This window comes from Chiloscyllium plagiosum, chromosome 47 (genome assembly GCF_004010195.1).
Source record: "Chiloscyllium plagiosum isolate BGI_BamShark_2017 chromosome 47, ASM401019v2, whole genome shotgun sequence".
Taxonomy (NCBI): Eukaryota; Metazoa; Chordata; class Chondrichthyes; order Orectolobiformes; family Hemiscylliidae; genus Chiloscyllium; species Chiloscyllium plagiosum.
This window is the reverse complement of record NC_057756.1, coordinates 6,609,641-6,637,521: the sequence shown is the minus strand read 5'-3', so window position 1 is coordinate 6,637,521 and position 27,881 is coordinate 6,609,641. Positions and strand designations below refer to the sequence as shown.

Here is a 27,881-nt window from a genome sequence, read left to right as displayed (position 1 = left end):
CATTTCGGTGAATTGGGTGAATCCATCTTGATATCATTTCCATTTAATTGCAGCATATTCACTGGGCTCCTCTTCCTGGGCTGGAGGGTCAGGTTTGTGAGCGTTGAAAACACAGACCGCTGAATACAGAACCTCCTCACTTTCATCTGACTTGGTCTGTGATAGAAAGCTATGTGTTAGTTATGGATCTGGTGGGACAGATAGGAGTGTATTACCTGAATCAGGAGTGTATCTTGCAAATGTCCCAACCAATGCAAGGACCGAGAAATCTCGAAGCCCCAGTGCGGTCACTTGGCAAAGCTCCTCTAGCAGCACCTTCCAAACCCATGGTGTCTACCACCCAGAATGACATGCATGGGAACACCATCTCCTACAAGTTCCCTGCCAAGCCACACACAATCCTGACTTGCATTTACATCAGCATTCCTTCCTAGTGTTTGGATCTAAAGTCATCATCTGTCTTCAACATAGCATTGTCCCTCGCTCAAAAGACTGCAAAGATTCAGGAAGACAGCACATGGCCACATTATCCAGGGCAACTAGGAATGAGCAATAAATGCCAGTCAGCCAATTAAGTGATGCCCAAAACCCATAAACAAAAGTGACAGGGCAGTACAGAATGATGCACCTACGCAGCTCAGTGAAGAACCAAAAGGACAATGGTGGGTTACAGGATAATGTCCTTCAATAGGTGAATGAAGGGGTTATAGGAATTTCTACCTGAAGGTGTGAGTGAGGGAAAGGCAGGAGAGATGGCGGATACCATTGGATGGTTCCATGAACAGATTGCCAGAATCACCTCATTGTCCGAAGTTTCGGATCAGCCCCAAGGAACAGCATGGGTAGTGGGAAGAAGGGCCTTCACTAACCGTTCCTTCTTGTATGTCTGGAGTAACACCCACTGAGCACGGTGCCCTCGAGATGTCTGTAGCTAGGAACAAATCATGGCCCGGCAGCATCCAAGGAGCAGGAGAATCGACGTTTTGGGCATAAGCCCTTCTTACGCCCGAAACATCGATTCTCCTGCTCCTTGGATGCTGCCTGACCTGCTGCGCTTTTCTAGCAACACATTTTCCACTCTGATCTCCAGCATCTGCAGTCCTCACTTTCTCCTAACAAATCATGGCCCCTCCAACGCACATGCTTCTGCAATTAGTTTGCAAACCAGGTTTAATACGAGATTCATGATGGTTTTTTTTTGTCAAGGTTCATCCTGATTCTGGACTTTATGTTTGGCTCCCAAGGACAGACTCGGCGATAAATGTCAACTGCATTTGGAGGATGATCTAGTTGGTGAGACCTGCCCTTTAAACTGCTTCGACCTGATGGGTCCTTCAGTGCAAGGAGGTCTTACCCATGACAGTTGCAAGCTGGTTCATTCCAAGATTCAGGAATTCCAAGCGACATCTCCTTCGAAGGATTACACACTATGAACACGAAGAGTATTGATATTTTGTGGGTGTATTTTAGAGTGGAACATGCAATATGGAAACCTTTTGAGACCAGAAAAATGGTGCAGCAAACCTTTGCAAGTTTCTCCAATATTTTAACAAGAAATTCCTTTCTGTTCTGCGAGATTTTGTTTTCCATCCCATCTGACTGTGCACCTGAATGGGCAGGTGGACAGCGCTTTATTTTTAAAAAAGTGTGGAAGAAGCCTGTTTGCAACTTGTTCAAGTCCGAGTGAATCAAATTGCTGCTCTTCGGAAAAAGTAGTTTGTTTTGGGAGAGTGAGTCCAAACACATTGGAGAAAGTGAGGACTGCAGATGCTGGAGAGCAGAGTCGAAGAGTGTAGTGCTGGAAAAGCACAGCCAGTCAGGCAGCATCCGAGGAGAGTTGACATTTTGAGCATAAGCTCTTCAATGAGGAATGAGGGGGTGGCCCAAGGGGCTGAGCGATAAATGGGAGGGGACGTGGGGCTGGGGGAAAGGTAGCTGGGAATGCGATAGGTAGATGAAGGTGGGGATGAAGGTTATAGGTCAGAGCAGAGGATGGACTGGATAGGTGGGAAGGAAGATGGACGGGTAAGATAGTTCAAGAGGGCAGTGCCGTGTTGAAAAGTTGGATCTATGATAAGGCAGGGGGAGGGGAAATCAGGAAACCGATGAAATCCACATTGACACCATGTGTTTGGAGGGGCCCAAGGTGGATGATGAGGTGTTCTTCCTCTAATTGTTGGGCAGCTAGAGTTTGGCAGTGGAGCAGCCATGTTCTTGGCAGAGTGGGCGGGGGAGTTAAAGTGTTCTGCCCCAGGGCGGTGGGGCTGTTTAGTGCGTGGGCCTGGGACACATGGTGAATCCAGAGACATTGGCAGCACTTGCTGTGGGTTCAGGAGAGCTGAGCAAAGGGACAGCCTTCTGATTGTTCAACCTGCAGCTTAACTCAGCCCCCATGAGTGAAATGCCAAGGGAAACCTCAGAGGGTCAGTGACAAACAGCATCTCTCTGTCACTTTTCACTGTAAAATTTCTCTCTCCTGCTCTCTGTCAAAAGAAATGGGAAAAAGATGACGGCTTTCAGAGATGCTGACAGAAATAATTCTCGAACATAATGCAAAAGGGAAGACTCTGGGTCCAACTGATCAATCAGTGAATTAAAGACTGCTCATTGCTTTGCAGACAATGTTTAATCAGTAGGAATCAAGAGAATTCTGAGAACCATTTTACTTTTGTGGTCTGAAATTATGGTTGAGAATTGTGGTTCCTATGACTATATTTCCCCCCACCAATATCACACTACTTTGTTATTCTGATACTTGTGAACAAGTCTATCTTGGGATTAAAAGGGTTTAGCTTAAGTATATATGTATAGCTTAAATAGACCTAAGTAATAGTTGGTCAGTAATTAGTGATCCATCTTTTTAGTCATTTTTATTATAGGATAAATATTTATAACAATTAGAGTGATTTGTCCTCTTTATGACGAAACAGAGTGAATATTCTGTTGAGGTTCTGAGTTGCAGTCAGTCAGGTAAATTGGTTTTTGTGGTATACACAGTAGAAACACGTGTCACAGTTTGTGGAATAGTGGGGCTCAAAGATCAGCCCAAACTGAGCGGCAATAAGCCAGAAAACCACATCACAAGTCTCACTTGTTTTATAAGTGCTTTGAAGTACTGCAGGATATCCCAGACTGGAGTCAAAGCAATTGAGCAACATTTGCACTTTTTGTGAGATCGAGCTGGAACTATTGTAAAATGCATGATAGCATATGCTGTAAGTTTCTTTTGAAAGTTTAAAAAGAAGTTTAGTATTTTTTTTTCTGCATGTGGAGGATACATCTATCTTTGGGCCTTTTTGAAATTTGTGACTCAGAACATATCTGTGACTCATTTCCCAGAGCAATCGTTCAATGAGTCACCTCCAAGCTATGGACTGAGGTGGGCAGTTGCTAATGCATGAGTTCCATCAAACAGGGATTTTCCATTGAGTTGGTCAGAACCAGAATCCAAAATTATGTGATAGCCACTTCTGATTTAGGTACTTTCCATGTTCTCACTTACCTCTGTGTTCAGTGGGTGCTGTGTCAAACTGGCTGCAGGAGTAGCAACTATATCTCTTTTCTTCCTGCTAAAAACAAAAATCGTTAAAGAGTTCCAAGTAAGCAGGTAACGTGGTGCACGCAAAAATCAGTAGAAATGAGTCTGACAGGTTGCTGGGATTCTGCATGAACAGCGAGCCTGAACACATTAGGCAAAAGTGAGGACTGCAGATGCTGGAGATTAGAGCGGTGCTGGAAAAGCATAGCACATCAGGCAGCATCTGAGGAGCAGGAAAATCGACACCTCAGGCAGGAGCCCTTTACCCTTTCTGATGAAGGGCTCCTGCCCAAAATGTCAATTTTCCTGCTCCTCAGTTGCTGCCCAGCCTGAGCACAGTGCAGATTCTAACCAGGCAACAAATTGCTAACAAATATTTCTGAGTGAAGGAGGTTACCTTATGAGGAAAGATTAGACAATTTGTGCCTGAAGCAATTGGAGTTCAGGAGAATGAGCAGTGATTTTATTGAAGCAACATAAGATCCTAAGGGGTTTGACTGAGTGGACAATGGGAAGATGTGAGTTCAGCAGGTGGACCTCATAGAATAGGAGTTCCCCGATTGGGGCTGTTAACCTGGTCCAGTCAGGGAGCTCTGCCTGACACATAGAAACAGGAGTGTCACCCGGTACGGAGGGGGCAGGGCAGGTCTGAGGACCACCTCATGGGTCTGCTCCTGGGCCTGGCCAAACTGGCCATAAACAGATCCAGCCAGCGGGGTCGTGGAGGGGGTCATTAGGCCCAACTACCTGTCCCTCTTCCGTGGTTATATTAGAGCCCGAGTGTCTCTGAAGAAGGAGCACATGGTGTCCACCAACACCCATGAGCTGTTCAGGGAGAGGTGGGTGCCACGGGGAGTGGAGTCTATTATTTCCCCATCCAACTCTATTTTGATTTAATCCCTGCCCTCCCCTTCACTGTTTGATCACACAGTATTGCCCTTTGATGTGAAGGGCACTGCTTGTCACTGGCCACTCGGGTGTTTCCTTTCTTCCTGGTGGTGGGAATTGAATAAAGATTTGTACACCTTGTGTCTTTCACTGTGTCTCACACCTGCACACACACAAAAAAAAAATGAAAAAATAAATAAACAAAAGTGTCGGGGCTTCTGCTCACCCTGAGAGCCTGCTCTGAGCTAGTTGGGTCAGTGTCATGTACTATACACATGGAAATAAAGGGTGACCTGGTGACAGGATACTGACCTTTGTGGAGTTATTTCAGTGACCCCTTGAGGAAGAATCTAAGACAGAAGATACCGTGGACCTGTATTCATATTAAAAGTACTTCCATATGATGGACTTTTTCCTCAGTAAGAAATTAATGCAATTCCCTTTTGAAGACAAGAACAAAGTCACCATCCACTGAACTCTTCCTACTTTTCCTCTCGGACTCCCTGTGAACATCTACATAGTGCACTGCAGGAATTCACTAAGCCTCCTCAGACAGTACCTTCCAAACACATAACTCCTTCAATCTAGAACGATAAGGGCAGCAGAGACATTGGAACATGACCCCCTGCAGGTTCTGCTGCAAGCCACTTACCATCCTGATTTGGAAATATATCGCCTTTCTTTCAGAGTCACTGGGTTAAAATCCTGGAGTTCACTCCCCTAACTCCATTGGGAGTCTACCTGCAGCACATGGACTGCAGCACATGTCTCAAGAAGGCAGCTCACCATCGCCTTCTCAAGGGGCAATAAAACGCTGGCCCAGCCAATGATGGCGAAATCTTGTGAATGTACCTTTTTTTAAAGAAGGGCACGACAACGACTATGGCGGTCAAAACCAACAAGATTGAATTTGCATTGAAATCTCACCCTGACTTGAGGATTCCTCCCAAAGACATTTTCAGTCATGTAATGAATTTGGAAACTGCTGTTTGGGCAGATGCTTGCAATGACAGAAAGCCAGCATGCATTGAGAATGGCTTGAGCAGACAGACGGTATTACACTTCACGTGCTTATTGTGAGGACATTTCTCTCACAATTTCCCACTGCTGGGGTGCATTCTCTTACCATTCTGCTGAAATTTGAATCAATTCTGTAGGGAATAGAACCTTGTGAAGCCAGGACGGCAATTGTTCCCTCTTGGTCTCTTGGTACTGTGGCTGAGAGAAGTGATGGATCGGTGATCGGCCAGTGGTATGCCCACCGGGGGCTCCCGAAAACTTCTGTCATCCCCCTATTTTCAGCAGTTTGGAACATAGTCTCCTGTGGTCCAGTCACTGTCTCCCTACCACTGGACTAGAGAATTCTAGGTTCAAGTCCCATCTGTACCCAGAGTATAGACAATACACTTGAAAGTGTTGATTAACTTGTAACCTATAAGCCCACAAATGAGGACACCCTTTCTTTATGGGGCTCCTATGACTGATGTGGTAGTGTCCCTACCTTTGGTACAGAAGGCTGGAGGCTGGAGTCCCTTTTCACTACAGAGAAGTGTGACAACAGGTTGAATTGAAACACTGAGAAATAATCTCTCCTCCATTGCCCCCTTTTTAATTCTCAACTCAGTTGCAGGATCAGGAATCTCAGAGTAAACCATTCTAACTGAGCCCTCCATATATGCAGTCATCTGATGCTATCAGCCTGAAAAGGCAGTCTGTGATACCTGAGTTTAAACATACCATACCTAAAGGGCAGTCTGTGTTACCTGAGTTTAAACATACCGACCGAAAGGGCAGTCTATGATACCTGAGTTTAAACATACCGACCGAAAGGGCAGTCTATGATAATGATACCTGAGTTTAAACATACCGACCGAAAGGGCAGTCTATGATACCTGAGTTTAAACATACCATATCTAAAGTGCAGCCTATGATACCTGAGTTTAAGCATGACATGCCAAAATAAACACATACCTCCGCACCTTCACTGCAATCCAAATCAGACTGATAACGGCCAAAGCTGTTCCGACAGAGATGGAAATTATCCAGGGAAGGCTTCCTAGGAATATTCAGAAAAGGCAGTGCTCTAAGATTATGAGTTGATAGTGACATAGCATTTATCTGAATGAAAATACACTTCCCTATATATGTTAACATAATAAAGTTGCTCTATTCCTCAAAGGTGAGATGGCCTCGCAATCCTGAGATTGTAGATAATGCTTTGGAGATATTCGTTAAATTAGGCTGGTGGTGGAATTCAAATATATATATATATATATATTTTATTTGGGATTGAAATGTAGTCTCAATAACGCTGTGCATGACAACCCATATAGATCGATGGAGAAAAGAAATATCAAAGTCATGAGAATGAAATCTACCGTCCCAATGCTGTGTTGCCATATGTGACTTTACATCCACAATAAAATGTTTCCCACTTGTCTCCCTTCTGAAATAGACCAGTATGGGTCGCTCCCTTCAGTTCAAGGGGTTAGATTCAGGTAGGAATGGGGTAACAAGTGCTGATGTATGAAGCATAACTGGATTGCATTTGAATATAATCCCTTGCACTTAGAAGAGTGGGGGAGAGAGGGATCTCACAGAAACCTATAAAAGTTTAACTGGGCTAGACAGTGCAAATGCAGGAAGGATGTTCCCTATGACAAGGGAGCCCAGAATCAGAAGGGGTCATCGCCTAAGAGTCCGGGTTAGGTGACTTAGGAATAAAATGAGGAGACATGTTTTCACCTGGAGAGTGGGGAGCCTGTGGAAGTTCTGTGGCCAAAACATTGGATGTTTTGAAGAAGGAGTTAGATATCATTCTTTGGTCGAAGGGGATCAACTGGTATGGCTGAAAAGTCCGAGGGGGCTTAGTAACTCCTTCACTCTCTTTCTCGCAATCTTTGGAACACTCTTCCCCAGCCAGCAGTGGGTGTGGCCATTGACTAAATTAAAGTGCTTGGTAAATTTCCATTCAACAAGAGAGACATGGTCTGCAGGGTGGACAGACAGAAAAGGGGAGTTCAGTCCAGAACCTGAGCGACCATGGTGTGATTAAATGGTACAGGAGAGTCGATGGGCCAAATGGCCTACTCCTGCTCTAATTCTTGAAATCAACTGAATGACAGCCAGGAGCATAGTCCATAACATTGAGAAGAGTTTCTGGTATCAAAAAGACCCAAATTAACAGAATGATTCCTGTCGGTTTAATGGACACAAGAGACATCTCCCACTTCATATAAATTCATTTTGATCACAATGAATAAAAGTTACAATTATTACAGTCACACCTTCAGAGAAGACATTGAGCTGGGCATTATATGCGCATTAACATTATACCGAGAGAAAGCAGATGAGGCAAATGCATTGAGTGTTTTTTGTGAAGGAGAGCGATTTTGTTCTTATTGTTAAAAGGATCAGAGAGAATGGGGAGAAGGCAGGAACAAGGGATGGACTTGGATGATCAGTCGTGACCATATTGCATGTCGGCACAGACTGGAACAGCAAATGGTCTACTCCTTCAACTATTTTCTATATTCTATGGTTCACATTCACAGTGATAGTGGTCAGTTGGGGCTGGACACAGGCACACCTGCCCTAGAGGTTGAACAATATCTCTCAATACGTTGGTTACAAAAAAATCAATCCTGCATTTAATAACGGGTTCAGTAAAATATTATATATAATTTTGGTTTGCTACGTTTTGCGGAAAAGAGACTACAAATTTACTACCACAGTTGACTTTGTGACAGGGTAAGCTGTTTCTAATAATTACATTCAGAGATGTACCTGTTGAATGGAGCTGGTACCTGCTGACACTAACACCCTGCGCATTCTCAGCCGTGCATGAGATTAGTTTTTCAAATCCAGTGAGATGCTTCAGTTTGAGGGTGCTCTGAAACAGGCCATTATTCATTCTCCAGGAATGAACTCTAACATCTGAAGTGTTTCCCGTGATCTTTCTCCCATTGAGGGTCCATGTGACGTTTACTGGGGGATTGGCTCTGACTCTGCAGGTACAAGCGAGGCCAATCTTGGAATTGGTGCAGGTTGGACCAGATATGATGCTGGATCTCCCTACAACAAAGAACAATGGTGTCCAAATTATGCGCATTTTAATCAAGGAGTTGTGGTGTTTACATTGAAGACCTCTTTTTATTGACTAACTAAGGGAGATAATGACATTACGTGATCTAATCCTTACAGTGCAGCAAGAGGCCATTCGATCCATCATGTCTGCACCAACACTCTGAAAAGCATTCCATCTACCCCCATTCTTTCTTACCCCCCCCCCCCACCCCATTTCCCAGGGCTAATCCACCTCGCCTGCACATCCATGGACAGTTCAGGACAATTCCCTATGGCCAGTCCACCTATTCTGCACATCTCCAGGAGGAAATTGGTGCAACTGGTGGAAACCCACACAGACACGAGGAATTTGTGCAAACACCACACAGAGAGTCACTCAAGGCTGGAACCCAGGGCCCTGGCACTGTGCGGTAGCAGTGCCAACCACTGAACCACCATGCCACCCTATTAATTGACAGCAAGCTATTGATTGAGGTTAGGAGTAAGTGAGGACTGCAGATGCTGGAGAGTCAGAGTTGATAAAGCATAGCGTTGGAAAAAGCACAGGTTACTAGAGTGAAATCTCCCAAATCATTTCAGATCCATGTTGATGAGTTGTGGCTGGCTTCAGAAGCTAATGGGACAATGGATTACGTTCCCAGCTAACTCAACACAGAACATTATATTTAAATCATTTATGATGCCAGCAGTAGTTACAGACTATGGAAGACAGAACCATTCATCCTTCAGAATCTCTGCTGATATTCAGACAGGTCATGCCTGTTTAGCACTTCAGTGTTGTTTTTGCCATGACATTGTTGGTCTCCTTATGTTAAAAAAGGAATTGAATTCTGTCAAATCTCAGTTTTGAGTTGTTCATTTTTCCAGTTGAGCTCTAACTTCACTGAAATCAATGACCAAAGTTGGTAGCTACCAGGATGGTTGAGGAGAAAGTGAGGACTGCAAATGCTGGAGATCAGAGTTGGGAGTGTGGTGCTGGAAAAGCATAGCAGGTCAGACAGCATCTGAGGAGCAGGAGAATCGACGTTTCAGGTATATTCCTGATGTTTATTTCCACAACATCGATCCTTCTGCTCCTCAGATACTACCTGACCTGCTGTGCTTTTAGATTTGATTAGATTTCCTACAATGTGGAAACAGGCCCTTCGGCTCAACAAGTCCACACCAACCCTCCAAAGAGTAACCCACCCACCTCTGACTAATGCACCTAGTAACTATGGACAATTTAGCCTGGCCAATTCACCTGACCTGCACATCTTTGGAATGTGGGAGGAAACCAGAGCACCCGGAGGAAACCCACACAGACACAGGGAGAATGTGCAATCTCCGCACAGACAGTCGCCTGAGGCTGGAATCAAACCTGGGACCCTGGTGTTGTGAGGCAGCAGTGCTAACCACTGAGCCACCATGTCGCCCGTAAATACCACACTCTCAACCAGGATGGTTGGGTCAAGCAGAAAGCCAATACATACACAGTGTGTCCAAACATTGTGTACTAAATGGCCATAAGCTGCTGAGATCCATTTGGCATGCAAGTTTAACACTGTATGTATAGTGTAAATATAATGTTGTACCTTCATCAAACATCTGGAAAGGTGAACTTTATGGCATTTTCTTTCATTTTCAAGGAGAAATGTCTTGTAATGCACTAATTTTATGAGCAAAATGCATGTTTGGAAAATAATATCGGTCTCAGAAGAAATGATAGACCCAATTGTCTTAGTCATGGAGTAAGCTGTCTGCAGCGTAAAATTGTGCAGCTTGGAAGCAAAACCTTTGGTCCAACACATCCATGTCAACCAGATATCCTAAATTAATCGAGTCCCATCTACCAACATCTGGCTGATATCCCTCTAAATCCTTCCGATTCATGTCCCTATCCAAGTGACTTTCAAACAAATTTCAGGGCATTTCTGAAGCAGTCATTGTTTAAATGCAGCAAAACATGATCAGCCAGGCTTGGACTTACAAGTGGCAAGGAACCAATCATGTCACATAAATACCATGCAATGTCTATCGCTGACAGAGACAATCTAACCATTACCGTAACAATCGACAGCATTACCATAATTAAATCGCTCACTGTCAACATTCCGGGGGTTACCATTGATCAGACATTCAACTGGATTTGCCAAACAAATACAGAGGCTGCAAGGACAATCAACAGGTTGGGAATACTGCATTGGGTAATCACCTCCTGCCTTGCCAAAGCCAGCCCACTACCTACAAAGCAAGTCATGAGTGTGATGCAATACGCCCCACTTGCCTGGATGAGTGCAGCTTCCCACAAAACTCAATAGCCTTGAACCCATCCAGAACAAAGTATCCCACTTGATTGGCATCACACCCACTCCCTCTACTACTGACGCTCAGTAGCAGCAGTGTGTAGCATTGACAAGGTTTCTTAGCCAGCACCTTCCAAACCCAATGACTATTACCATCTAGAAGGACAACTGCACAAATTCATGGGACCACACTGCCTGCAAATCTATCTACAACTTCCTCACTATCTTGATTTGGCTACACCATTAGTTCAGTGTTGCTGAGTCAAAGATCTAGAAATCACTCTTGAATGGAATTCAAGGTGTATTTACAGCATGGTTGTTCAAGAAGGCAGCCCATCACCACCTTCTGAAGTGCAGCTACGGATGGACAAATAAATGCTGGCTCGGCCAGAGATGCCCACATCCCATGAGTGAAATATAAAGAAATTAGGACGTACCTGTTGAATTGAGCTGGTATTTCCTGACACTAACGCCATTTTCGTTCTCTGCCCTGCATAAAATCAGCTCTTCAGATCCATTTAGGTGAGTCAATGTCAGAGAGCTCTGAAACAGACCATTATTCTTCATCCAGGAATAGACTATAATATCTGAAGTGTTCCTTGCGATGCTTTTCCCACTGATGTTCCATGTGATGTTTGCTGGGGGATTGGCTCTGTCAATGCAGATACATGAAGTCTCATTCTTGGCACTTGTGCACTTCAGATCAAATACTATTGTGGGTTCATCTGAAGAAATGGAGCAGATTCATATGGTCATAATTGCAATCATCCACACATAATGTCTAGATTGTGGAGTGTATTCTATTTAACTAACTGGAGAAGTTAATGAAATTATCACTGACAACAATTTAAATGCCAAGAGATAATAACAGTGGTGTTCACCACCAAAGGGTGCTGTTGTCAAGCCAAATTAAGAATTGTACGATATCACGTTTACTATAAACTATTCTCTCGCTGTTCCCAGATATAATCTCAAAAACATTTTATGAATACCTCATTTCAGTGATTGCGTGAAACTTGAAAGGGTTCATAAAAGATTGGCAAGGATGTTGCCAGGGTTGGAGGATTTGAACTGAAGCGAGAGGCTGAACAGGCTGGGGCTGTTTTCCCTGGAGCGTCGGAGGCTGAGAGGTGACCTTATAGAGGTTTATAAAATTAGGAGGGGCATGGATAGGTTAAATAGACAAAGTCTTTTCCCTGGGGCTGGGGAGTCCAGAACTAGAGGGTATAGGTTTAGGGTGAGAGGAAAAAGATATAAAAGAGACCTAAAGGGCAACTTTTTCACGCAGAGGGTGGTACGTGTACGGAATGAGCTGCCAGAGGAAGTGGTAGAGGCTGGTACAATTGCAACATTTAAAAGGCATCTGCATGGGTATATGAATAGGAAGGGTTTGGAGGGATATGGGCCGGGTGCTAGCAGGTGGGACTAGATTGGGTTGGGATATCTGGTTGGCATGGACGGGTTGGACCAAAGGGTCTGTTTCCATGCTGCACATCTCTATGACTCTAGGACTCTATCTGTCATTAGTTGTCTACATAAAATAAATAGCTATATCTCCTTATTAGCAGAGTAAAATGCATTCCTGAGGCTGGAAAAGTTTAGGTTAAAGTAAAACCAACAGAACGCCTCCTTCCCTTCCTCCTCATAACTCGCTTACTCACTGAACTCCAAAAATCTATTAATGTTGTACTCAAGAGATAAGTGGCACTCAACTAGCTGTTTTTATATGCTTCAAAGACATCTTAATACAAAGCCAATTTTATTTGGCTCTTAATTAAGCTGTCCTTTCACTTGTTAAAATTATTATTATGGATTCATAATATACATCTTACATTATAGTTTTCATTTTAAAATGGAAAGTAAAAAGAGAAATGTAATTAGATTTGTAGAAATCAAATGTAGATCATTTTTAGCCAGCAACCGAACACACTAGACAATCAAATAGATAGCAAAATAGTTAATTTGTCTCTTAAATGTCATGACCAATCAGAATACATTTGCCTGTTTCAAAATTTAAACAGGGTTTATTAATTAACTGTCAGTTAACACTAACTGGTACATTCTATAAGGCAACATCGCAGCCAATCAAACTCCATTTGGCAACCAATTAGCACTTTCCATCAGACAGTTTAATAATTGGGTTATCTCCTAAAATTTGCCATTTTTGAAATTTGACCTGATTTGTGCATGATCAAATATCAGGGAAAATGTTCTGAAGGAGGGTCACTGGACAAGAAACTGAAGTCCACTTTCTCTCCACAGATGCTGACAGACCTGCTGAGTTTTCACAGCAATTTCCAGCATCCCCAGTTCTTTGGACTTCTGTTTGAACAAATGTTTTGTTTAAGCAAAACTGAAGATTTGGGCCAACAAATCAGCATGAATGAAATATTTCTTGGGAGAAAGTAAATATACTCACTGGCTTTGCCATTAGGATTACATTTGTGTTCGTGATGGGATTAACTGTCTGCAGTAATTAAAATGCAATGCATTGCGAGAGTAACTGTTGAATTGAGTTGGTATCTGCTGATACTAATGCCCTACTCGTTCCCTCTTATGCATGACATTAGTTTTTCTAATCCTGCTGGGTGAGTCAATGTCAGCGAACTCTGAAGCAGCCTATTGTACATCGTCCAAGAATGAACTGTAACATCTGAAGTGTTCTCTATGATGTTTCTGCCACTGAGATTCCATGTGAAATTTGCTGGGGGGTTGGCTCTGACTCTACAGATACAAGACATCCCATTCTTCTCTCTGGTGCAACTCGGATTTGATAAACTCTAGGTTTATCTAAAACAAAGCAAAATACAGGATTCTATTTATCAGCATTTAATTCCTACGGGTGCAAAGTCAGAAGTTAGTCAGTTAATTTCTGGAGGAAATGAATGGCACCACCAATATCATTCTAGACCAGATCAAATCCCCTTAAAGTATAATAAGAACGCTTTTCGTATTTGAAAAGTAAGTGCAAGAGGTTGTGTTCCAGATGCAATTTGATTGGCCAAACTACTTGACTTTAAATACAACATACTTTCTCTTTACACTACAGTTAAAATACAGTCAAAATAAACAAAAAGAAAGGGATTGGTGTAAGTGTAAATCTATCAGAATGCTTAACAAAATAGTATATATACTAAATACTATTAATTACCATTCCAGTACTGTAACATCCCATTAACACACCCTCGGCAAGGGCAATTCAATAAAATAGATTGATCAATGTGAGGTGTTGCATTTTGGGAAAGTAAACCTGAGCAGGACTCATACACTTAATGATAAGTTCCTATTGCTAACAAAGAGACCTTGAAGTGCAGGTTCATAGCTCCTTGAAAGTAGAGATGCAGGTATATACGATAGTGAAGAAGGCATTTTGTATGCTTCCCTTTACTGGTCAGAGTTAAAAGTCACACAACACCAGGTTATAGTCCAACAGGTTTATTCGGAAACACTAGCATTTGGAGTGCTGCTCCTTCATCAGGTGATGTGGAGTATAAGATCATAGGACACAGAATTTACAGCAACATTTTTCTATATATTCTGCATCCTATGATCTTATTCTCCACAATCATCCAATGAAGAAGCAGCGCTCCAAAAGCTAGTGCTTCCAAATAAACCTATTGGACTATAACCTGGCGTTGTGTGAGTTTTAACTTTGTACGCCTGAGTATCTGAGCTGGGAGGTCATGTTACAGCTGTGCAGGACATTGGTTAGGCCACTTTTAGAATATTGCCTGCAATTCTGGTCTCCTTCTAATTGGAAGGATATTATGAAACGTGAAGGGTTCAGAAAAGATTAAAAGGATGTTGCCAGGGTTGGAGAATTTGAGCTATAGGAAAGAGATTGAATGAGCTGGGGTTGTTTTCCCTGGAGGCTGAGGATGACCTTATAGAGATCTATAAAATCATGAAGGAAATGAATTGGATAAATAGACAAAGTCTTTTCCCTAGGGTGGGGAAGTCCAGAGCTAGAGGGCGTAGCTTTAGGGTGAGAGGGGAAAGATATAAAAGGGACTAAGGGGCAACTTTTTCACACAAAGGGTGCTGCATGTATGGAATGAATTGCCAGAGAAAGTGGTGGAGGTTGGTACAATTGCAACATTTAAGAGGCATTTGGATGGGTATGTGAATAGGAAGGGCTTGGAGGGATATGGACCGGGTGCTGGAAAGGAGGACTAGATTGGGTTAGGATATCTGGTCAGCAAGGATGTGCTAGATTGAAGGGTCTGTTTCATGCTGTACATCTCTATGATCCTATGACTCTATGTCTCAAATGCAATTCTAGCAGCAGGAAGAAAATCCAGCTTTTGGCTGTTACAAAGAGATGAATAACAGATTCCATGTCTATCTTCAAGACCCAGAAATAGCTGGAAGCTAAATCTAAAAATCCTGGTTCTGTGCGAGCTCAAACCCACCCATTCAGGCCACTTCTATTGTTTCAACTTGTAAAAGAATAGGCCTCAGAGGCTGTTTACCTTATTGGTTTTGAGCATACCACTCGGCACCTTTCTTCATAAAAGAAGGAAGTAAATGTACCTCTTAAAGCCATAGGATTGTCACAATATTCATCTGTTGTCTTAATTGTGTTTCAGTCAATTCAGACCCATGTTGGACAGGAACCATATAACTCATTGAAGTCTCCAGTTCACTATTCTCCCTAGGTGAACATGGAATTGGTGCAGTGGATAATGTTACAAAATGATCAGAAGAGTCTTAAGATGCAGGTCAGTGATTATTTTTTGAGCCAACTTTGGGAGAGTCATCTCGAAAAAATTCTGAAGTTGCACTCTAAAATGGGTTGTTATTGGCAAGCACGTTGGGTTTTATACATTCCAAAAACAAAGTGCCTGCTACCTCTGGTCTCACCACTCCTGATCTTCCCATTTACCAGTCTATCTCCACTCTGAGGGTCGTGCTTGGTTCCCATCCTTGACTAGATCACCTTGCCTTTCTCGGTGTGGTGGAGGGTAATCTTCCCTTTCCATTTCCAACTCATGTGGGTGGCACGGTGGCACAGTGGTTAGCACTGCTGCCTCACAGCACCAGAGACCCGGGTTCAGTTCCTGCCTCAGGCGACTGACTGTGTGGAGTTTGCACGTTCTCCCCGTGTCTGTGTGGGTTTCCTCCGGGTGCTCCGGTTTCCTCCCACAATCCAAAGATGTGCAGGTCAGGTAAAGTGGCCATGCTAAATTGCCCATAGTGTTAGGTAAGGGGTAAATGTATGGGTGGGTTGCGCTTCGGCGGTGCGGTGTGGACTTGTTGGGCTGAAGGGCCTGTTTCTACATTGTAAGTAATCTAATGTCTCAGGGTTAACGCTGATTTAGCCATGTCAAAATGGGCAAAGTTATTTTCTGACATTAGATGTTAATGATGAAAGGGACAATATTTAGGGAAAAGAAAGTATAGATCCACTTCTTTACCAGTGGAAGCATATATGGTCGCTGGCCAATGATTGATAGATTTAGGGAGAGACTGACCTTTTGCTACTCTGATCATTACGGCCGTTCAACGTGTTATAGTCGTTTGTCTAATAACGTCGTTGATATACTGTCCAATTCCAGTTTGAAAAAGGTCACTTTTCCAGGAGAGTTGAACAAAAGAGACAAAATCTGAAACTGATTACTGATCGGATGGTTAAGTAAAGCTGAAAGAAAAACAACGACTTACATCTCACATCCAATCTAAGAGTTTCTTGACCGGTCACCACTCCATCAGCCCCTGTAAGTTCACAGACCAGGGTCCGTCCGTGATCATCAGCGGATGGAACGAACGAGAATGTTGATAAAACAGTCCAGGAAATCTCGAAATTATTCCTGCTTTTCATTGACTGTGATTGAATAGGAGTTAGGCTCGGCCTTTGTGTCCATTTCAGCTCAAAATCACAAGTTGAACAACTATGGGTGACTGAACAGTTCAGATGAGCTGGTTTTCCAGCAATGAACAGCTCAGAGATTGTGATTTGAGGTTTCTCTGTCAGCAGAAAGGAAAAATAAGAAGAATTAGAGATTCCAAATTCTATATTAGGGAGGGATGTGCAAACAATGACAAATAAATGCATGGCAACACTTGCTTCTTGATCTCTGCTACAGCCTAAGCTTCCTCAGAGTTACAGAATTAATAAGAACATACTTGTGCTTTGTTACTATTCACATCCCCCGCCTCCCCCCACCCCTTCCCCCAGTGTGTTTTGATCCTGGAGGATTATTTAACATCCCGCTTTAGGCTACAGGATATAACATATGCAGACAGTTCCTCGCAGGCACCGTGTGTTAATTCGTGGGGGGAAATACACACCGTGTGAGGACAATGGCCTCATTTTGACAACAATTAATTACAGGGAGAAAGTGAGGGTTGCCGATGTGGCTGCAGAGCCCACAGCGTGATGCTGGAAAAGCACAGCAGGTCAGGCAGCACCCGAGGAGATGAATTGCTGCAGTGTATCTTGTAGGCGGAGGCACACTGCTTTCAGACAAGGAATGTGGATCAAGCAGGCAGATTTGTCCAGGGTGGTGAGAAGCCTTCTGAGTGATGTTGGGATCTGCGTCCATGCAGGGAGGTAGAGTGGGATCTTTGAAACACCAGAATTTCAATGGTGGACAGAATTTGGAGAGTCAAGCGATCGGTAACTTGCTGCACAATTCCTCTCTCTGACCTGCACATGTAGCTATATGTTTGCATGACTAATCCAGCCAATTCCTGACAATGGAGATCCGTTCGGTCAATGGCATCCTCAGTCTCGACCTACAGACTGCTTCTGGCCTTAGCTCAATGCACGAAACATCATTGCAACTTTCAAAACAGCAATTGGAAAGCTCAGTTCAATATTAATATGGAGTTTGCTAGGCTCAATAAAGGATCTGCATTATGTTGTGAGATAGTTCGACGAGTGGAAACATGCTGGGGGTGTAAGTACATGCAGTCGAGGGTGTGGTACTGGAAAAGCACAGCAAGTCAGGCAGCATCCGAGGAGCAGGAGAATCGACTTTTCGGGCATGCTTCCGTCGGGCATAATGCAGATCCTTTTTTGAGCCCAGCAAACACCATATTAATATTGAACTGAGCTTTCCAATTGCTGTTTTGAAAGTTGCAATGACGTTTTGTGCATTGAGCTAAGGCCAGAAGCAGTCTGTAGGTCGAGACTGAGGATGTCATTGACTGAACGGATCTCCATTGCCAGGAATTGGCTGGATTAGTCATGCAAACATGTAGCTACAAGGGCAGGTACTGGAAAAGCACAACAAGTCAGGCAGCATCAAAGATCCCACTCTACCTCCCTGCATGGATGCGGATCCCAACATCACTCAGAAAGCTTCTCACCACCCTGGACAAATCTGCCTGCTTGATCCACATTCCTTGTCTGAAAGCAGTGTACCTCCGCCTACAAGATACACTGCAGCAATTCACCAAAGCCCCTCTGACTGCACTCCCAGCCCGTGCTCTCTACTATCGAGAAGGATGGGAGGGTGCAAATACTCGGGATGCCACCTCGCACACTCCTGCAGTTCCCCTCGAAACCACTTGGGCTTGGAGGGAGGTTGCTGTAGCTGCAAAGGCACTGGGTCTAAGTATTGGAAATCCCTCCCTAACCTCACTGTGGGTTGTGGAGTGGGGTGGGGGGTTCTCAGTTTCCATGGTTAAGGAAGAAAAATCGCTCCCTCTATTGGCAGGGAAATTATGCATATTTAATAAATGTTGGTCCAGTCAGCAATGACCACATCACATGCTGGAATGCAACAATTCATCGTACAAGCCCTGAAATGAATGGAACACCTACCTAAAATGGTGAGAGAGACAGGAATATTGCGAGAGCTGGCGTCTGGTATATTCCTCGCCGTAGTAATCTTCACCCTGATGTAATACTCTCCTTCATCTCTCTTCCTTACGTGTTTTATTAACAATGAACATTGTTTCTTTGTCAGGTCCCCCCTCAATTCTGTTCTCCCTTTATATTCAGGGCTCACACTACCTGGATCTCTGTTGCTGTAGATAACGCTAACCCCTGGGCTTCCCGGTTTATGACCCCCCTTTAACCAGAGAATCCGTGGATTTCTGCCTCCGGCGGGGTAATCAAAAGTACACGGGATCTCCGCACTTGACCCCTTCACTGCCGATACATTCCAGGGAACCTTCAGCGACCATCGGGAACTATGGACAGCTAAATAAGGAAAATGGATTAGACTTCCAAAGAACTCTGTAACTACACCAAATTAATGACAGTCAAATATTGTGAACTCAATTGTCAAACACTCAATAGATATCATTACCAACAATATATTCATCAAATTATAGGACCATAAGACATAGGAGTGGAAGTAAGGCCATTCGGCCCATCGAGTCCACTCCGCCATTCAATCATGGCTGATGGGCATTTCAACTCCACTTACCCGTATTCTCCCCGTGTGACATCAAGAATTTATCAATCTCTGCCTTGAAGACATTTAGCGTCCCGGCCTCCACTGCACTCTGTGGCAATGAATTCCACAGGTCCACCACTCTCTGGCTGAAGAAATGTCTCCGCATTTCTGTTCTGAATTGACCCCCTCTAATTCTAAGGCTGTGCCCACGGGTCCTAGTCTCCTCGCCTAACGGAAACAATTTGCTAGCGTTCACCCTTTCCAAGCCATGTATTATCTTGTAAGTTTCTATTAGATCTCCCCTTAACCTTGAGGAGAAAGTGAGGTCTGCAGATGCTGGAGATCAGAGCTGAAAATGTGTTGCTGGAAAAGCGCAGCAGGTCAGGCAGCATCCAGGGAACAGGAGAATCGACGTTTCGGGCATAAGCCCTTCCTGAAGAAGGGCTTATGCCCGAAATGTTGATTCTCCTGTTCCCTGGATGCTGCCTGACCTGCTGTGCTTTTCCAGCAACACATTTTCAGTTCCCCTTAACCTTCTAAACTCCAATGAATACAATCCCAGGATCCTCAGCCGTTCCTTGTATGTTAGACCTACCATTCCAGGGATCATCCGTGTGAATCTCTAGACATGCTCCAGTGCCAGTATGTCCTTCCTGAGGTGTGGGGCCCAAAACTGGACACAGTACTCCAAATGGGGCCTAACCAGAGCTTTATAAAGTCTCAGTAGCACATCGCTACTTTTATATTCCCACCCTCTTGAGATAAATGACAACATTGCATTCAGTTTCTTAATCACGGACTCAACCTGCATGTTTACCTTTAGAGAATCCTCGACTAGCACTTCCAGATCCCTTTGTACTTTGGCTTTATGAATTTTCTCACCGTTTAGAAAGTAGTCCATGCTTGTACTTTTTTTTCCAAAGTGCAAGACCACGCATTTGCTTACATTGAATTCCATCAGCCATTTCCTGGACCACTCTCCCAAACTGTCTAGATCCTTCTGCAGCCTCCCCACTTCCTCAGTACTACCTGCTTGTCCACCTAACTTTGTATCATCTGAAAACTTCACTAGAATGCCCCCAGTCCCTTCATCCAGATCATTAATGTATAACGTGAACAGCTGCGGCCCCAACACTGAACCCTGTGGGACACCGCTTGTCACTGGCTGCCATTCCGAAAAAGAACCTTTTATCCCAACTCTCTGCCTTCTGTCAGACAGCCAATCCTCAATCCATGCCAGTAGCTCACCTCGAACACCATGGGCCCTCACCTTACTAAGCAGCCTCCTGTGTGGCACCTTATCAAAGGCCTTTTGGAAGTCTAGATAGACCACATCCACTGGGTTTCCCTGGTCTAACCCATTTGTCACCTCTTCAAAGAATTCTAACAGGTTTGTCAGGCACGACCTCCCCTTACTAAATCCATGTTGACTTGCTGTAATCTGACCCTGCTCTTCCAAGAATTTAGAAACCTCATCCTTAACAATGGATTCTAGAATTTTACCAACAACCAAGGTTAGGCTAATTGGCCTATAATTTTCCATCTTTTGTCTTGATCCTTTCTTGAACAAGGGGGTTACAACAGCGATCTTCCAATCATCCGGGACTTTCCCTGACTCCAGTGACTTTTGAAAGATCTCAACCAACGCCTCTGCTATTTCCTCAGCCACCTCCCTCAGAACTATAGGATGTAGCCCATCGGGGCCAGGAGATTTATCAATTTTAAGACCTTTTAGCTTTTCTAGCACTTTCTCTTTTGTAATGGCAATCATACTCAACTCAGCCCCCTGACTCCCTTTAATTGTTGGGATATTACTCATGTCTTCCACAGTGAAAACTGATGCAAAGAACTTATTAAGTTCTTCAGCTATTTCCTTATCTCCAATCACTAGCCTTTCAGCATCAGTTTGAAATGCCCAATGTCTACTTTTGCCTGTCATTTGTTTCTTATGTATTGAAAGAAACTTTTACTATCATTTCTAATATTACTGGCTAGCCTACCTTCATATGTGATCCTCTCCTTCCTTATTTCTCTCTTTGTTATCCTCTGTTTGTTTTTGTAGCCTTCCCAATCTTCTGATTTCCCAGTGCTCTTGGCCACTTTATAGGCTCTCTCTTTTTCTTTGATGCATTTCCTGACTTCCTTTGTCAGCCATGGCTGTCTAATCCATCCCCAGATAATCTTTCTTTTCTTGGGGATGAACCTCTACTGTGTCCTCAATTATACCCACAAACTCCTGCCATTTTTGCTCTACTGTCTTCCCTGCTAGGCTCTGCTTCCAGTCAATTTTCGTCAGTTCCTCTCTCATGCCCTCATAATTACCTTTATTTAACTGTAACACCATTACATCTGATTTTGCCTTCTCTCTTTCAAACTGCATACTGAACTCTACCATATTATGATCGCTGCTTCCTAAGTGTTCCCTTACTTTAAGATCTTTTATAAAGTCTGGTTCATTACATAGCACTAGGTCCAGAATAGCCTGCTATTATCATTGGGAATCCCCAAATTACAATAACAGTTCCTTTTGAAGAAATTGAAATATGTACTGAGAATTAATAAACTCCAATGAAAGTGCAAGATATGGAATTTCCAGTGAAAGTGTCTGTTCATTAACAGACTCACATACCAACCAGAAATATTTATATACTGAACCAATACCATATTTCATAGAACATAGACATAGAACATAGAAAAGTACAGCACAGAATAGGCCCTTTGGCCCACGATGTTCTGCCCAGATTAATCCTAACATAAAATAAAATAACTTAATCTAAGCACCCCTCAACTCACTACTCTCCATGTGCATGCCTGCAGTCGCTTAAATTTCCCCAAGGACTCTGGCTACACCACCGCTGGCAATGCATTCCATACATTCACAATGCTCTGCTTAATGAACCTACCTCTGATGTCTCCTCTATGCCTTTCTCCTAATATCTTAAAACTATGACCCCCCCTGCCAGTCAATCCTGCCCTGGGGAAAAATCTTTGGCTATTGACTCTATCCATGCCTCTCATTACCTTGCATACCTCGATCAGGTCTCCTCCCTTCTTCTCTCCAGAGAGAAAAGTCCGAGCTTAGTCAACCTCTCTTCATAAGGCAAGCCCTCCAGTCCAGGCAGCATCCTGGGAAACCTTCTTTGCACCCTCTCCAAACCCTCCTTATCTTTCGTACAATAGGGTGACCAGAATTGGACACAATATTCCGGGTGTGGTCTCACCTGGGACTTGTGGAGCTGCAGCAAAACCTCGCGACTCTTAAACTCAATCCCCCTGTTAATGAAAGCCAAAACATCATATGCTTTCTTAACAACCCTATCCACTTGGGCTGCAACTTTGAGGGATCTATGTACTTGAACACCCAGATCCCTCTGTTCCTCCACACTGACCCATAATTTCCAACAACAGCTTCAGACATTAGTAAGTTATTCCAAAATCCAGCAATTCTGAAAGATAATACTGCACCTTTGTCAAGTAACACGATGAGAGAAAGGAACGCTACAGTCTGCATCACTGCGGAATATATCTCAGACGGATTGAAGTTGAAACGTGGCTCAGGAAGAGTCTCCTCTCTGGTAATATATCACTTATCGATTAGAATCGAATCAGAGTATGGGGGGATCAGCTGCCGGGCACAGTGAGTGAATGAGACTCATATTCTCTCCAACAGCTCGCTCACGTTCAGAGACCAGGGTGGCTGCTCATCCTTCCAAGCAGCTACAATCATGCTTGGGATATGGGCGGTAAGGATACAGGATATAACGCCAAAAAAAAGAGGCAAATTGGTCTTTTCCTCTCATCAGTTATTCAGTCACCTGAATTGCAGATTCAGGTACCAAAAATAACCTGACGGAAAGGTTCAGCCTCAGATTTCTCACACCTTTTATCGGCTTGCCTGTCAGTGCGTTGTAAATGTTCTATTGCGGTTACCAATGACACAGAGGTGTGCTTTTCACACCTTCAGCTGACCAGGCAGAAGGCTGTGGCTGAAATGCCAGTGGCGCAGAGATATGTTTTCTTCAGCAAACAGTTTAACCCAGTCTATCTTCTATATTTAGACATGACGTCCAGTCTTCACAGTTTCTGTTTCAACTTAAGAAACTGGGTCGGCTCAATTGATCCTAATTCGACCTGCTGCAACCTTTTTCTTTTCTGATTTCGCTGCTCGATTTGGTTTGCGTTTTATTTTCGATTCCAAGGTGAAACACTGCCAAATGAAACCGGGGAACGGTCCACAAAAAAAGAGGTAATTGAGAGATCTACTGCATTGTGCATGTTGTAGAAACCTCTATCTGATCTGATTTGCACTGAGACACTGCATGAGTTGCAATGGAATGGTCTGATCTGCAGTCAGTGTACTAGGGAGTTGGGATCAATCCCCACCCACTAAGGCAGCTGGTGGAAATTGAATTTAAAAAACGCTAAAATTGAGAGCTCGCCTCTGTGATCGTGAAACAACATTTTCCTGCCTTTGTCATTTACATATGGTTATTCAGGAAAACTCTCCCCAATAGTATTTCCACCTAAAGGTGACTCCAGACTCACAGTTGTGTGACTTTGAGCAGCTTTGTAGTCAATCACTCAGATTGAAAGCGATTGAAACTGGCCGTATCAGCAAATTGAAAAATCTCTGAAATACCGCTGTTTTAACACCAAGCCTCGCCTTTCCTCGCCCTTGCTGAAACGATGGCTAATATTACATTCCCCCTTTCTCGAAGGAAGAACTGGAGAAGAAAATGAAGTTTTCTGAGTCGAAGCGCCCAATATGAGGAATGAAACGCACAACAAACATGGGGGGATAGGAGAGTTGAGGAGGTGAGGTAATTCTCTCGTGAAAATCAGGCAGACTCGAAGCAGAAAAGGGGAATGGAACATTTGCAAATTGTGTTTCATTTTGATCAATTCACTCAGGAATGGACTGTTCACTGACTGTCCACCGAAGCAACAATAATTCAAAATCCTCACTGTCTCACTGCTTGGCACTGTTTCAGACCCTCCACTTGTGTCTTGGTAGAGTTCGCTTCCCAAAACATTGGTTTCACAGGCATCACCACCTCTGTCTGTCCTCCTGCTGAGTCTAACACATGTCCCTTTGGTTAACCGCCAGTAGACCGTTGCATTCCTCATCCATTTTCACATCCTCTCCCCTCTGTTCCCCATCAGTCTTCATATTCAAGCTTTAGTGAATCGATTGCATCATCCCCCACCCCACTCTCAGGCAGTGCATTCCATATCCTAAATGCATTGTGCCTGAGTGGTTTGCTCCAATCCTTCCGTCTCTTTTCCTCGGATGTCAGAAGTGATGTATGAAGAGGGAATGAATCCGTTAGCACCGTGGAGAATTATGAGAGGTGGATCTAGTCTAACCACATGGAGTTCTAAAAGGTCTGGAAAGGCAGGATGTTCCCCCTTACTGGGGAACAAGGACATTGGGTAGGCCATTTATGGCTGAGATAAGGAGATATTTCTTCACCAGAGAGTGAGGAGCCTATAGCATTTTCTGCCACAGAAAGGCTTTGAGGTCAAAACATTGGATGGGTCCATGCCAGGTGTAAATATAGTTCTTAGGGCTAAAGGGGTCAAGGGATATGGGAGATAAACTGGGAACCGGGGACTGAATTGTGTGAGCAGCTATTCTCATCCTGAGCTGTGGATCAGGCTCTAAGGGCTGAATGGCCTCCTCCTGTTCCTTTTTCCCATGTTTCCCAATGGTTCTAAACGTGAACCCTCTACTTCTCATTTCTTTAAGCAGTGGGAACTGATTTACCCTATTTATTCACGCTAGAACCCCCCCCCCTCCTTAATACTGAATACCACTGCCTTCTCAAGGGGCAGTTAGGGAGAAAGATGAATGCTTACTTAGCTAGCTAGCGATGCTTATATCCCACGACTGAGTAATAATAGTGTTTAAATGAATAGATTTCACCTTTTATTCTTTCCATCTGATATCCTCCATTAAAGTGCGTGGACACGTGGTCTTATAATCAATGCAACATGGTCTCCTTATCTTCTTTTCAAAATGTTACATAGACTTGAAAATTAACTTTCCATTCATGGATATGCTGCAGCCAGATTTCCGTTATTAGACATTATATTTTGGCAGCTCATATGCTCCCTGAAATCATCTACTGAATTGTAAAATCTGCATGCATTCACATCAAGTGGTCCAATTCTTTTTAGATTAGATTAGATTAGATTACTTACAGTGTGGAAACAGGCCCTTCGGCCCAACAAGTCCACACCGACCCGCCGAAGCGTATAGCACCCAGACCCATACTGCTACATTTACCTCTTCACCTAACACTACGGACAATTTAGCATGGTCAATTCACCTAACCTGCACATTTTTGGATTGTGGGAGGAAACCGGAGCACCCGGAGGAAACCCACGCAGACACGGGGAGAATGTGCAAACTCCACACAGAGAGTCGCCTGAGGCGGGAATTGAACCCGGGTCTCTGGCGCTGTGAGGCAGCAGTGCTAACCACTGTGCCACCGTGCCGCCTTTCTGTGGCAGAAAATGCTATAGGCTCCTCACTCTCTGGCGAAGAAATATCTCCTTATCTCAGCCCTAAATGGCCTACCCAATGTCCTTGTTCCCCAGTAATGGTATTATACTGTATAGCAATCTTAATTGATATTCCCCTTCATTTTACCAGCATTCTAATTTCATTCCCCACTTTCCTACTTCTTATTAACACATGACATTCTCTGAAATTGAGAAATTGGTTGAGTGGAAGGCAACAGCGGATTAGGATGACTGGTAGGTACTTAGGTTGGCAGGATGTGATTGGTGTTCCACAAGGACCTCTGTAAGGGCGTCAGCTATTCACATTTCCAAATTTGCGGATTGCACGAAGTGAGGCAAACTTGTAGAGGATAGCATAAAATGTAAAAGTCATATTGATATTCGAAGTAAATTGGCAAAAATATGCTCGGTGGAGTTCAATAGCAACATTACCCTCACCAATACTTAAAATGTGAATCCAATTAGACAGCATTGGATAGGATAAATACACAAAGTCTTTTCCCTGGAGTCGGAGGGTCCAGAACTAGAGGGCATAGGTTTAGGGTGAGAGGGGAAAGATATAAAAGAAACCTAAGGGGCAATGTTTTCACGCTGAGGGTGGTACGTGTATTGAATGAGCTGCCAGAGGAAGTGGTGGAGGTTAGTAAAATTGCAACATTTGAAAGGCATCTGGATGGGTATATGAATAGGAAGGTTTTGGAGGGATACGGGCCAGGTGCTTGCAGGTGGAACTAGATTGGGTTGGGATATCTGGTCGGCATGGATGAGTTGGACTGAAGGGTCTGTTTCTGTGCTGTATATCTCTATGACCCTTTTACTCTGTGACCAGTAGGCTTCTGTGTGGCATATCCTATTATTTATTCACCGGTTGTGGGTGTCCCTCACAAGGCCGTCATTATAATTACCCACCCCGAATTTCCCAGAGGGCAGATAAGAGTCAATCACATTACTATGTGTCTGGAGTCACATGTAGCCAGACCAGGTAAGGATGACAGATTTCCTTTCCTGAAGGATATTAGTGAACCAGATGGGATTCCCCCCCACCCCCACCCCACCCCGATAATCGACAATGGTTTCACTGTCATCATTAGAGACATATTACCAGATGTTTAAAAGATCTGAATTCCAACTGGTCTCTGAGAAGCCTAGGTATTCATCCATCTGTACTCTGCCTGCACTTCTCTGATGTGATGTGGATCCCTCCATAATAATGATATCAATGCAATTGTACCTATCGTGCATGCAGAATGGTGAATACATTTGTGGGTCCAGCCCTGACAACCAGGAACTGAAGCCTCTAAGGCCAGTGGCAGTCCCTTCATATAGATCGGACACATGCTGCATCCATGACCCCACCCCATATTGCAGGATTTAACTGCCACGTGACCAAGCTGAACTGCCATACCAGAACTTTTAAAGCAAATTACTACGACAAGGGTATTGCCGAATAAGCTCACCAATCAGTTTCTTCCCCTGTCAATTATCTGTAAACTGCAACTCACTCACAGCTTTACACTCTCTCCACCCAAAGCATTGTTCAGTTCACTCCAATCACTTTCACTGACTTGTTCCGCTAGACCTGTTTCCAATAGTTTTGGCAGTTGAACCTGCAAGCACAGTCTCAGATCAATGCTCTTCCTTCTTCCAAGGGAGAGTGTTTCACTTGGCATTACAGCATCCATCGTCCCTTTGTCTTTCTGGGTAGCAGTTCATGGTCAATTGCATTTCTCTGTGGCGAAATGGTGGACAGGCCAGTTCAGCATGACAGTACCGCTCTCCCTAACATACATAGGGGAAGCAGCAAGAACTCTATGAGAATTGACAGTGATCCTATGGTCAACATTAGGATAGGCATTAATTCAAGATATTGTTAATGAGTCCATGAGGAGATGCAGTCTCATTTCCCCAGAATATTAATCCAGTTCTCCGGATGAGCAGCCCAGTGATATGACCAAAAATATCCCTAGTGGTGAAAGCAAGAATTCAAACCCTGACCTAGTTATTACAGGAACTAGGGTGAGAATTAGTTAATTCGACTTCATTTGACGCGGTCAAAGCATGACTGAACAGTTGAGGTTAAGTCGAAAATGGCATCTGAACCGCGTCAAGCTGTTGACCAGAAAAAAAAACCCTACCTACAACTGACATTTTAAAGTATGGGTTTCAATCCCAACAACTAAAGGTCAGAAAACCACTCGTGTGTAG

The 27,881-nt window shown here is 43.8% G+C and overlaps 1 protein-coding gene across 1 annotated transcript; it reads right to left on the bottom strand.

Moving 5' to 3' along the window:
• Positions 1–6: 6 nt before the first annotated feature.
• LOC122544241 (myelin-associated glycoprotein-like) lies at positions 7–27,358 on the bottom strand. Its single transcript, XM_043683318.1, has 9 exons — positions 27,191–27,358; positions 23,280–23,355; positions 18,569–18,991; positions 16,462–16,764; positions 11,235–11,522; positions 8,213–8,500; positions 6,398–6,482; positions 3,503–3,569; positions 7–156 (listed from the first exon to the last, which is right to left on the bottom strand). The coding sequence occupies exons 1-9, from the start codon at positions 27,356–27,358 to the stop codon at positions 34–36; spliced, it is 1,821 nt and encodes a 606-aa protein (XP_043539253.1). The 3' UTR covers positions 7–33.
• Positions 27,359–27,881: the final 523 nt, after the last annotated feature.

Excerpts from the sequence above, each read along its gene's own strand:
- LOC122544241 (XM_043683318.1), bottom strand. The coding sequence starts at position 27,358 with ATGGATGCTGTAATGCCAAGTGAAACACTCTCCCTTGGAAGAAGGAAG. Across the intron at positions 16,765-18,568 it reads TGTCTCTCTCACCATTTTAG|AGAAACCTCAAATCACAATC; the intron begins GTAGGTGTTCCA and ends TTCTGCTGACAG. Across the intron at positions 11,523-16,461 it reads TCTTAGATTGGATGTGAGAT|ATGAACCCACAATAGTATTT; the intron begins GTAAGTCGTTGT and ends CCATTTCTTCAG.